This window comes from Artemia sp. Qi Xiang Cuo, chromosome 21 (assembly GCF_049724085.1).
Source record: "Artemia sp. Qi Xiang Cuo chromosome 21, ASM4972408v1, whole genome shotgun sequence".
In the NCBI taxonomy this organism is placed as follows: domain Eukaryota; kingdom Metazoa; phylum Arthropoda; class Branchiopoda; order Anostraca; family Artemiidae; genus Artemia; species Artemia sp. Qi Xiang Cuo.
In genome coordinates this window covers 12,357,628-12,370,908 of record NC_142814.1, presented here as the reverse complement: position 1 = coordinate 12,370,908, position 13,281 = coordinate 12,357,628, and the positions used below count along the sequence as shown (strand labels likewise).

General features: G+C 33.7%; 1 protein-coding gene across 2 annotated transcripts in view; it reads right to left on the bottom strand.

Moving 5' to 3' along the window:
* Window positions 1–13,281, bottom strand: part of Stat92E (Signal transducer and transcription activator Stat92E) — a 176,938-nt gene that overhangs the window by 66,760 nt on the left and 96,897 nt on the right. For both annotated transcript variants that reach the window (XM_089106763.1, XM_089106762.1), the window contains exon 8: window positions 8,306–8,464. In XM_089106763.1, the coding sequence (XP_088962889.1) occupies window positions 8,306–8,464 (159 nt within the window). The remainder of the gene's footprint in view (window positions 1–8,305; window positions 8,465–13,281) is intronic.

Here is a 13,281-nt window from a genome sequence, read left to right as displayed (position 1 = left end):
ACCATTCCAATTATTATTTTATTATTTTCATTTATTAACTGCACCCTCTTACTTTATTTTAACAAAAATAAAGTTTAAAAAATTACAAAACGATTATAACCATTAGATTATTTATTTGATATTTTGCACCTCTTAAATTTCTATGCGCAAAGCAAGTGCCCTCTCTGCCCCCCTTCCCCTCGCAAAGAAAAACCGTCTCGCTTAATTGACTGTTCGTAAGTTGAAGAGAATATAAAACATCAGCGAGATTGACACTAAGAAAGTTTCAAATCAAACATAAGACTCTAACCACTTCATTATATAAATAACGGCACATCATTTGTTATATATTATATATATTTTTTTTTTAAACTAGTACTACAAAAAAAAGATGTTTTGGTAAGTTAAAGCTAACAATTCAAAGGCAGTTGACCCGATAAGAAAAATACTGAAAAGCTAAAATTCATGTTTATATTCTTTTTATAGTATATCACAAATATACACAGGGCAATCTACCCAATACCCACAAACAAAGGTTGCCTATATACACATATGCCCAAAAACAGGCATATTGAACGCACCCGGATGTTTGTTGAATTGTGAACCAATAATGCGTAGCCTACCTTTTGGTCAAGCTATCTAAATCACTTTTCTGTTTGTAAGTTTTGCGGCCGTATCCAAATGGGGTTTTGGGGTTTTAACCCCCCCCCCCCCCCCAAAAAAAAAAAAAATTCATCGACTCATCAGAATGTAACAAAAATACATATGAACAAATTATTGATGCACTATTTGAAGTTTTTTACCCCCCGAAAAATACCCCTCCCCCCCCCCAACTTAACGAAAATCCTGGATACACTCTTTGAGAGGATGCACAGAGAGAGAACGCTAAAAGCTCTGGGAATTGTTTGAAGGGTTCTTCCCTAATAACAACGCCTATAAACACACGGCCTTGTCGGTGAGATTACCGTTCTTCACTCCGAGTATTTGCCAGACTTGGGCCGCTGTGACTTTTTCTATTCCTGAATGAAAAAACAGCAATTTCTTCCCAGTTATGCTGTATAGAAGCGAATGCTGGAAGTTAAACCACCAGCAAGAGAAGAGACTCCAAGCGTTTGAGAACAATTGTCTGCAAAGAATCCTCAACATAAACTAGACACAACATCCCTCGAACCAGACAATACACCAAATTACTGGGCAACCTCTCGTCATCGACATGTTCAGGACCCGAAGATGGAAATACTTCGGACATGCTGTACGAATGAAAGACGATCGAACACCAAAGTCCATCCTCCAGTGGCAAGGCAACCAACGAGAACGAGACGAAGGGGAAGACCAAAGAACATACTACGCCGAACATACCAGAGGGACCTTCTCAACGTGAATACGTCCATACAACCCCATTGGGAAGACCTTATGGGAGCAGCCCATTTGAGGGACGACTGGCACCTCTTTGTCAATGCTCTGGGTGCCTACGGAGGCACAGGAGGTAAGGAATTAAAAAAAAAACTAAAAAGGAAGCATTTCAATGAAGTAAAACTAGTTTATCAAACAGCATTGGATGACATCAAAGTTGTAGCGGCAGAGGTGCCGCAATTAGGAGTTGCAAGGGGTGTCGACATGTGTGTCGACTTATGAAGAGTAGTTCAAAGGAGATTGAAAAAAACGTTGTAAGATCTTTATCCAATTATTTCACTTATTGAGATATGTTTATTTAATGGGAGATTGGAGAGCTTATGATTGAAAATTAAATCAAATTCTTATTAAATACCGAATATTATGTAATATAGATTAAAATTGAGTTATATAATTCAACTATACACTATAATTTTAATTTTCAATAGGTAATAGTTAAGGTGAGGGGAACATTTGAAGGAAAACCTAATAAAGCCTGAAACCAAAAGAAAATTAAAAATACTCACTTGTCCCATTTCTGAAGGTGCTTTACATTTCTAATGTAGTTTAGCGAAGGTAAAAAAATGTCTTAAAAAAGGAGTAGATCTTTATCCAATTGTCGCGGTTATTGAGACATGTTTACTTCATGCAAGATCGAAAGCTTTATGATTGTGAAAAAAATCAAATTATTTCTTAAATAATGAGCATTATGTAATATAAATTAAAATTAAGCTAAATTATTCAACTACAAACAGTTTTTTTAAGTTTTTCTTATTTAAAACCTCAAGCAAAAAGCAATAAAAATACTTCTCTAAAATATCATTTTCGCTCTCCTGCAAACTTATAAACATGTTAATTTATTTAGTCATTATTTAATTAAATAATATCATTTAATTTTTTTACTATTTTATTATAATTTTACTTTATAAAATTAATGATTTTATTATAATTTTGTTATAGTTTTATATATTTAATTTCATGATAATTTAAATGATTGTATTTCTTTAATTATTGTACCCCTTCATTTTGACTAGAGGAATATATTTCATTAACATACGGCTCAACAGACAAAAGATAGTTCGACGGATGACAGGCCCAGCAGTAGTTAATAGCTTCAGAAACAGTTTTTTTTTTTTTTTTTTTTTTTTTGAATAAAAAAAAAGCAGCTAAAACCAGACGGATATCCGTTTCTGTCTCTTGAAAATGTAAGAATTATGTCAATTTCTTCGTAAAATTGGTCAACAAGTGGATGATTTCATTCTAGAATTAAATAAAATAAAACAAACATAAGAAATTAAATAAAACAAATTAAATTAAATAATTAAATAAAATTAATAATTAAATTAAATGAAATTAAATAAAACAAACATAAATTATTTCATATATTAGGGGATTGCCTTCTCCTCTTTACCTCGCTCTTTACGCCAAACTTTAACTTTTTGTCCCAATCTTTTTAAAACGACTCCTCAAACACAAGGGTCGTTGAATTTGTACGACAAGTATTTTTAAAGAACTTTGAGACTTTGAGCGTAAAGAGAAATGAGGAAGGGGCGGCACCTCTCATTTATGGAATAATTTCGTTCATTGTTTTAAGTTTTAATGTTGCTCCTTACTTTCAGTTGATTTTTTTTTTAATTCTCAGAAAAACCTCACCTTTGAGGTGAGTTATTACTTTATAACTCACCTTTGAGGTAGGTTATATAAACGTAATCACCTTTGACGTGTTACCACCTTTGAGGTGGTAACACCTCAAAACCATTGCCAACACATCTGCAACTTAACTCTTAAAGCTGACTTTCCGACTTTGTTGCAAGACTATGCCCATACAAAATTGATGATTTTACTATATACATAATCTATGTTTACAATCCGAACTTTCTCACTTGTTGTCTTTTTTTTGTTCGAAAAACAAAACACATTCTCATGACAAACTAGACTAAACAACTAGAAAAGACCCCAAAAAAAAAAAAAAACTTTTCATCTTAGCTCCATAGCCCCTCGCCACTAGAATTAATTTATGGATACACCCGCTTTTTTTAGTGGCTTAATGCGGTATAAAGCGGATAAGTACAAAAAACAAGGCCTGATGACTGCATAAATACAAGAGCAAGAACATACCTGTTTTCACTATATTTACATCATATTGTTACAAAATGAAATGCTTAGTTACCTTGTGCGGCGCAGTGGAAGAAGTCGAGTCTTGGAGTTTGGAAGATCTGTGGTTCAATTCCGCGAGGCGGAAGGAATTCGCATTTGTAAATTTTGTCATATAAATTTTTTTATAATTATATAAAATTATATATAATTTTATAATTTTCGTGCTTTCATATAATTTTAGTGAAAGCACAATTTCGTGCTTTCACTATTCACAGACAAGCTCTAGGCCAGGTCATCTTTATTTCGCAATGAAACTTCGGTATTGGAGTTCTCTGATTCGCTGAATCAAAACACAATGAAATTCAATATGTTTGGAATTATTATTAAGAGTCGACTCTTTTGATTCATTAAATTTAAAAAAAAATAAGTTTTTTCAACGGAAATTAAAGAGAAACATTAAAACTCAAAAATGAACAAAAATTATTCTGTATGTGAAGGGGTTACCCCCCTTCCCGAAACCTTGCTATTAACATTAATTTTTTAGCACTTTTAAAAAAGCTTATTATTTTAATTAATTGTATTTCAGGAGTCGTTCTGGGACAAACAATCAAATTTTACCGTAAAGCACAAGGTATCAAGGAGGGGAGCAACCCAATCACATACGGAATAATTTCTTGGGTTTTATTGTTGCTCCTTACTTTCAGGTGAAAAAAATTGTTTGTTTTTATTTTATTTCCGATCGTTTTTCAAATACGGCCGGTAAATCCGACTTCCCCTCCATAAGAAATTCCCTCCCCTCGGGGGAAACTCCTCCGTGTAAAGTTCCTCCCACCTAAAATTCCCTCTGGACATTTCCATCCTCGCTGGAAATTCCCCCGTAAAATTTCCTTCGAGCGATTTTACCTGAAAAATTCTCTTTAGCATACTTTCATTTGAAAAAGACTTTGATTTCTAATCATTTTTCCAATCACTTCGGAAACCCCCTTTCCGTGGAAAACTTTCCCAAGAAATCCCCCCCCCCCTATTGGGAAGTTGCTTCCGCAGAGATTCCCTCGTGAAGAATTCCTCCTGCAGAAAATTCTCCCATGGAGAATTAATTCGGCGGAAATCCCCCCCCCCCTCACTGAAAAATCCCTCAAACGATTCCAAAACCGCTGAAAATTTCACCCGGACAATTCCCCCGGAACATCTCCACGTGCAAAATTGAGATGGAAAAAAGAAAGTAAGACAATTAAATAGAATTTCGTACCAGAATTCTGTCAAATCCCCCCAGTGTAAAATTTCCCCTCGCGGAAAACTCCCCCATGGAAACCCACCCGCTAGCATAAAATCCTCCCTCCAAAAAGTATCTGCATACTTCCCAATAACAAATATTAGGCATAAACAATGGACAAAATTTCATAACTTACAGCAAATAATGTCTGTTACCACAAAACGAAAACTATACAAACATTTTGGTCGAGACCTCCGCTCGACCGGCTTCTTTTAAGTGTATTGTTTGTTTTAAGGTTTGTTTTTTTATATTGTCCCGTGGACTCTTAATCTGTATTTTTAATTTATTTTATTTTGAACAGAAGACGGTCAAGCGGAGGTCTCAACCGAAATATTTGCATATATTTTATGTATGCGAAATTATTTATAATATATATTAATAAATATATTTTGTAATAGACGAAATATTAAATATTTCCTCTATTTTTCACTGGCTGTTATTATCCTCATTTTTCCTTCTCTACTATTTTTTTCATTTTGTGCTAATTTACAACCCTTTCTCCAGGGGCTGTGCGGGGTCTTGCAACCCCCAAAGGCATAGTAATTGGATCTTTCAACTATGCTGAAAAATAGCTATCTTAAAACTTGGATCAGATAAATTTTGGGGAAAAAGGAGCGTTGGAGGGGGGTTAATTGCCCTTCAATTTTTTGATCACTTAAAAATAACACCTAGAGCTTTTGATTTCCGTTCGGATGCGCCCTCTCCCGATGTTCTAGGACCATTGGTTCGATATGATCACCCCAGGGAAAAAAAAAAACACGCATCCATTTTATCTGTCTTCTGCCAAAAAAAAATAAAAAAAAACACTTTTGCTGATATGAGCTTGGAACCTCTACAGTTAAGTTTTCTGATACGCTGGGTCTGATGGTGCTAGTTTCACTAAGATTCTTTGACTCTTTGAGGTATTTCCACTCTTTTTCAAAAATCAGAATTTTTATCAGGCAATTTTTCGCTAATTCTTTTGATGCATCTATTGTTATCAAAATTTTGCTTTTTAGAGTTTCGGTTACTATCGAGTCAAGTCCCTCCTTACTTAAAGGTCGTTACATCGAACTGTTTGACATATTGTAGCCGAAATTCTCTTTTTTTGTTTCGTTTACTATCGAGCTGAGTCTCTACTTACTTACAGCTCGCTACCTCGAATTCTTTGAAATACTGTAACCAAAATTTGTTTTTTAGAGTTTTGGTTACTATTAGTATATGTCACTCCATACAGTTCGTTACCACGAAGTTATCTCTATAAATCGCTTTTAATAGCAAGGAAAATAAATGAAAGATCCTTTCTAAGAGATGTATGTTTATTCTTGAAAAAAGAAGAAACAAGGTTGGCGTTTAGATTTAAGGAGCCTAGAGTTACTTCATCTGAAGATATGTCTTTTCGCTCATTCCGTTTTGAGCCTTTTTTAGCATAAAAATTGAATAAAAAAAGAAGAAGAAAAAAGGTTGGCAACTAAATTTGAGGAGCCTTGAGCCTTATTTTCAAGGACAAATTTCGCGGTAAAACTTATTTGCCAGGTTTCTCTTATATGGTGAATTTGATGGTGTAATTCTCATCAAAACTATCCTCCTTCCGGTAGGTGTTTCCCCGTTTTTACAAATTCAGCAAATTTCACGAGTTCGACACTTTTTTCAGTAATTTGACACATAATGGATCTTATATATCTGGAATAAATTTGAAAACGCCGATTCTTTTGATGTATTAAAATTTCATCGTGGCTATCATTTTTTTTATGTTTTGGTTACTATTCGCAAGAATCGCTCCTTACTTACAGTATGCTACCAAGAACTGCTTGATTACGTAGTTTACACTTTCACATTTCATACAGTTCGTAGTAACGAACTGTAAGTAAGGAGCGATCCGGCTCAATAGTAATCACAACTCTAAAAAACGAAACTTTGATACCACTAGATACATCAAAAGAATCGAATTTTTATGCTGATTTTATATATAAAAGTTTCATCAAGTTTAGTCTTACCTGTAAAAAGTTACGAACCTGAGAAAATTTGCCTTATTTTTGAAAAAAGGAGGAAACAACCTCTAAAAGTCATAGAATCTTAATGAAAATTATACAATCAGATTCAGCGTATCAGAGAACCCTACTGTAGAGGTTTCAAGCTCCTATCTGCAAAAATGTGGAATTTTGCATTTTTTGTCAGAAGAAGGATCACGGATGCGTGTTTTTTTTTTTTTTTTTTTTTTTTTTTTTTTTTTTTTTTTCTCTTAGGGGTGATCATACTGACCCAGTAGTCAAAGAATATTGCGAAAGGGATTATTTGAACGGAAATTAAAAGTTTCAGTGCCCTTTTTAAGTGACCAAAAAATTGGAGGGCGAATAGGCCCCCTCTGATACTCATTTTTTCCCAAATTCACCCGATCATAATTTTGAGACAAATATTTAGTTCAGCATAGTTGAAACATCTAAGAGCAATGTCTTTGAGGACAAATTTATCCCCCACGATCCCCGAGGGAAGAGCTGCAAGCTATGAACTTTACCCATTGTTTACATATAGTATTGGTTATTGGGAAGTATACAGACGTTTTCAGGGAGATTTTTTCTAGTTAGGGGGGGGGGAGAGAGTTACGTGGGAGGATCTTTCCATGGAGGTATTTTTTAAGGGGGAAAAGAGTTTTTCCATGAAGGGGCACAGGATCTCCCAGTATTATTTCAAAAATGATCAGAAATTAAATTTAAAAAAACAATAAGTTTTTTTTTAATGAAAGTAAGAAGCGACATTATAACTTAAAATGAACAGAAATTATTCTGTATCTGAAGGGGGGGGTTGTCTCCTCCTCAATACCTCGCTCTTTACGCTGAAGTTTGAATTTTGTCGAAATTCTTTAAAAACGACTCCTGAAACACAAAGGTCACAAAACAATAAGAAGGGCTTTCCAAAGGTACCAAAAAACTTTAGCGTAAAGAGCGAGGTGTTGAGGAGTAGAAACCTCCCTTCAGATACGGAATAATTTCTGTTCGTTTTAAGTTTTAATGTTGCTCCTTACTTTCAGTTTAAAAAAAACTCGTTTTTTTATTTAATCACAAATACAAATTTAATTACAAATTTCGTTTCGCGCTGAAGAAGAGAGGAGTTTATCCCCTCGAAATATTCGCTTTGTTGTGTTTTGTCAGTATTTTCATTTGGCCTTTGAAAACCCCATTTTCGTTCGTTTTTCTTTCTTTATCTGGTATACCTGAATTTATTAATTACTGGCAGGTAAACACAATATTCTCACACCGGAAAAAATAAATAATAAAAAGATGCATCTCCAAGTTGAAATTCACATTTTGATTTGAAAGTTTCAATTTGATTATCAAGTCATTACCAATAGGCTACATTGTATATACGCTGTTTTCTTAGCATGGCAATCCGTAATATCTTTTGAGTAAACCTTACTATTTAACCGTGAGTAGAATCTAGAAATCATGGAGCTTTTAGTGCAAAAAAGTTTGGGTAGATCGGAGATAAAACGTAGTTCATGATTGTGAGGATGTGTTTACCTTAGAAAGCTTATGAGTTCAAATTTAGAAATTTGACCTAGTGACCTTACCTAGTGACCAAACTTACCTAGTGACCAAAGAGGATAATAACTGCGTAATTTGTGTGTTTAAAGTTGGCAGAATATCCACTGACCCTGGTGGATCAATAGCAAATTTAGTTCTCAGCCTTTCAGAATCTTTTATCTGTTGTCGATTTTGCCAAATTATCTCCGACAAGGCTTCACACCTGAAAATAGATACTGTAATTTCAAATAGCCTAATTTACTCGCCATGTTAAGGAAATATGTAATTTTTTTAGATATAAAGAAATGGTAAGAAAAATTAGGCAAAATTTCGCCAAATTATCCCTGACAATACTTCACACATGAAAATAAATACTGAAAGTTCCAAGAACTTTTTTTTTCAAAATGGTAAGAGAATTTGAAAGTTTTTAGAAATGAAGAAATGGTAAGAATATTTTGGCCAAATTTTGATACTGAAAGATCCAAGAGCCTAATTTTTTCCTATAGTAATAAAAAGCTCCAATATCATAAAAAATAATTTTTAAAATAATATTCTGTTGCATCTGAGGTGCATGATGTAAATCTGAGGTGAGGAACATGAGGTACATCTGAGGTGCAGATGTAAAAATAACATCTGCACCTCACATATCGCAGTTTCTGTGTATAGACTTCGTAAGTACAGAAATATCGATTTTTTTTTTTTTTAGAAAAAGTTAATTTTAAACTTTTTTTTTTCGGAAATAAATACGAATAATATAGTAACAAATCAACAAACACAAATTAGAAAAATAAAGTAAGAGGAATATGATATCTCGACGACTTATTATCGAAATCTCAAATATAATGGCTGTGGCATTCGACAAGATCTAAAAAAGCTAATTTTGAAAGCAGAGAAAAAGAGTCATCGACTTTGTCATCATTTTGAGTTTTATCACAGTAAGATCACATGATGAGTTTTATCACAGTCACAGTATGAACTACGCATGGTGCGTTGGGGTGTGGTGGATCTGTTCCAAGGTATCATAGGCAGCGCGCACAATTTTTTTTTTTTCCATACCCGGGCACTTTGTATCGAAGGAGTTGTCGTAGAAACTTGGAAAAGGACTCATTTGATTGGAAATTGGAGTGGCTAATGCCCTTTTTAAGAGTCGAAAGTGATTGGAGGGCAACTATCCCTCCAATAAATCATCGACTTTGTCATCATTTTGAGTCATCATTTTGAGTTTTATCACAGTAAGATCTTGCTCGATGTCACATTTATGCATATCTATCGTAATTTTAATTTAATTTAAAAACTTTCGAGAAAAAATGTTTCTTAATTTTTCGACTCTTAATTTTTCGACAAAACAAAAATATCCAAGTTATTAAACCTTTTTGGAAAAAAAATTCTCCATGGGCAGGGACATCTTAAAATTGACTACATTCTCCAATACGATTATCGTACGATAATATCAGAGCAGCAAAATACGCATGATTTTAAAGGACAAATAGTTTCAGGACATTGAATATAAAACCAAATTAAAAAAAAAAGTTATTAGTCTAATGAAGTGCGCATCCAGCATCTTTTTTCGAGAGGGGGGAAGAGGTTTAAAATTTAAAAAAAAATACACTTCAAAAATTTGGTTATATGCATTTTGTTACGTTTTTACTTGTCAGAAAAATAACTTCGGGGGGGGGGGGGGTAAACAGAGTAACCCGTCCTCTTGGATATAGCATTGAATCAAAGTTCTTAATTTGTTTATGCTTCCCCAAAAATTTGGTTATATGCATTTTGTTACGTTTTTACTTTTCAGGAAAAAAACTTCCGAGGGAGGGGCGGGGGGTTAAACCCAGTAACACACCCCCTTAGATATGGCATTGAATCTAAGTTCTTAATATGTTTATGCTCCTCCCAAAACTCACTCGACTAATTCTAATGCACGTAAATATACGTATATACTATGCAGAAAACAATATCAAAGCATCTGTTAATGAACCACCCCTGACCCCACATAAAATATTCTAATGGGAGTATATATAGAATTTGAATCCTTTAACTATGAAAAGTTGTTTTCCCATTGTAAAAATACCAAAACAGGAATCAGTGAACTTTTAACACTGCTTCCACAGTACGTGAATTTCTTGGAGGTCTTCCCGAACTCAAAAAAGGAAATTGGGCTCTACTAAATCTCCCCTAAAACAACATTCGTAAATATACGAGTGTTAACCCGAAAGACAGATCGTTAAAATGTTTTCAACGGTAATTTTGAGTGATATTTGGGAGAGCCAAGTTTTTCTTTTGATAAAAAATTGGGGAAACCAGAAAAATTCTTGGGCTCTTATATATCTTCCCTAAAATAAAGCCCGCAAATACACGCCTGTTAATACGCAACAAAGATGGTTAAAATATTTTGAATGGTGATTTTCAGAGATTTTTTGGAGAGCCAAATGTTCCTTCGGGGGAATTAGGGAAAACCCCGAAAAAATCGGAGTTTCCCCGAATCTCTCAAAAAGAAAATTAGGCTCTCCTAAATTTCCCCAAAATTAACTCTTGAAAACACACGAGCGTTAACACAAAACATAAATCGTTAAAATTTCGATCTTTTCTTGCGGTGGAATTTGGGGAAACCCCAAAAAATACGGGAAGACAGGAATTAAGTTTTCCAGACAGCAAAATCGATTGCTAGAGTTTTTTTGTGCTAAATATATTTCCACAATCTCTGCGAAAAAACCAACAACATTTTCTCGACTAAATAAATTCCAGAACGACAGTGCATCAACCATTAATATTTTATTGGTGTCATGTGGGACTTTTCTAGCTGATTTTTTCAGCTAGAAAAATGGTGTCAGTTGATTTTTTTTAGGTCACCCCAAAAAATACGGGAATGGTGGAGCAACTGATTACGAAAAGATTTATCTAATTTGCCGTATGCGCGATGTGCAGGCGACAACAATTGTATTAAAGAATTGTCTGTTTTTAAGAAGGAAAAAATCAGTTTTAATAATTTGGAGTCGGTGATGAACATGAAAAATACAAAAAAAAAACATAATTTAGCTGCATAAGGTACAGCATTCATTTGACTCTTATTATACCGACTAAGAAGGGGCTCTAGCTATTATCAGTAGGAGGGGGGAGGCAAACCATTTTTTGTGTTTTTAAATGATAATACAGAAAGAATTCCAAAATTTAAGGGCAAAAAAATCCAGAGGGAAAGGGGGGGGGGTTATTACACCATCTGGAGAGGCTCAATAACAAATAGAATCAGATACTATTGCAAATGTCAATAAGAAGTGCGCAGAACTTCCGGAAACTTAGGATTTCAGGGGGGGAGAAGTTTTAAACCTGTCTCTGTCCCTGTGTTGGTCTTAAATGAATCAAGACATGGCAAAATCTACTATCCATATTTCGTCCATATGCTGCCTAAGGTACAGAATTCATTCGGCCCTAATTAAACCCACTAATAAGGAGCTTTAGATAATATTGGACGGAAGGAGGGGGGGTCCTAATGTAATTGAATGATAACACAAAAAATAGTGTCTTCCAAAATGTAAGGGATTGACAAAAAAAAACAGAGGGCGGGGATGTAATTAGCCGTCAGGGAAGGTCCAATATTAATAAAAAACAAATATTATTAAATATTTCAATAAAAGTGCGCAGAATTTTAGGAAAATCTAGGATTTCAGGGGGGCAGAGGTTTTACCTCTGAATATCCCTGTGGTGGGTTTTTTTTATTATTATTTTGCCTCACATGACCATAGCAGCCTCAAATTATCTTAACACATTAATTCACAAATAATCTGAGAAATACTGAGTTTCAGCTACATTGGGATAAGGCAAAAATGGACTTGATCCGCTTTGATATATTCGATATATTGATTAGTACGAAGTCGAAATTCCACGTGTCATTGAAGAGCACAGAAACGGCTTCTTTTGAAAATTAGTCTCTTTCCTTACAAAATTCCAAACTCAAAGGCATCTGAACTGTACTTCAAACTCTGAGTGATAAAGATCTTTTAAATAAGGATATAAAGTGAATTTTGAAATGGACCAAATACAATACTAACACTAAAACTGGAAAATTTAAAAGTAAGATCCATATACGATTATGCGAGACTTGGAAATCCAGACATTAAAGATTTGTTTACTGAATATGATACGCTTTACTGAAAACAAAATGTATTTTAATCCTTTTTCTTTTATCGTTAAAACATTAAAAACAACGCCCAAAAGTTTTAGAAGTTCTTTTATATACCATCATATTTTGATAAATCAATTCAATTTAATTTGTCTGATACGCAATAAATTTTCATTAATCTTCTTATTAAAAACAACTCTTTATTATTATTATTTTTTTTTATTCAAAAGTCTTGCCGGATGAATACAAAAGTAAAAGGGACCATACGCAATATAAGCAATAAAAGTTGTAAGTCTTAGAGGAAGTTCGATATCCAATCAATTGTACAACGATTTCGAAATCGAGTCATTGAAATGAATGACTTTTTTTTTTTTTTTTTTTTTTTTTTTTTTTTTTTTTTTTTCTGAACATGATACATTTTGCAAAGAACAAATATATTTAAAGCAGTTCTTTTATCATTATAACATTGAAAAAAAATTGCAGTTTGTTTTCATCAACACTTTCTTTTGTATAAAATTCTTTCAATATGGAAATCAAGTGGCGAATCATCAAACAAAAATAGATATTTCGTCAAGGATCTCAGTGGTAAACAAATGACAGTGAAAATAACATCAAAATCTCTGGATGTTTCGGTTACACACACAGTGACCGTCCTCAGCACATATCTGATAGTTTTATCTTCTGAGGACGGCCACTGTGTGTGTGCTCGAAATATTCAGAGATTTTGTTATTGCTTTTGCTGTCTAATAAAAGGATTTGTCTCTATTGAACTGTTATTTGTACGTCATGGAAAGGCAGTGCGGTCTTCGAAAATACCAATGAAATTCTTACTTTACAATATATAGTCTCTTTATTGTCTCTTTATATTAATTAGATTATCATGTTTGCTTCCATTACTATTCAAATGTTTAAATCATCTAAAATAG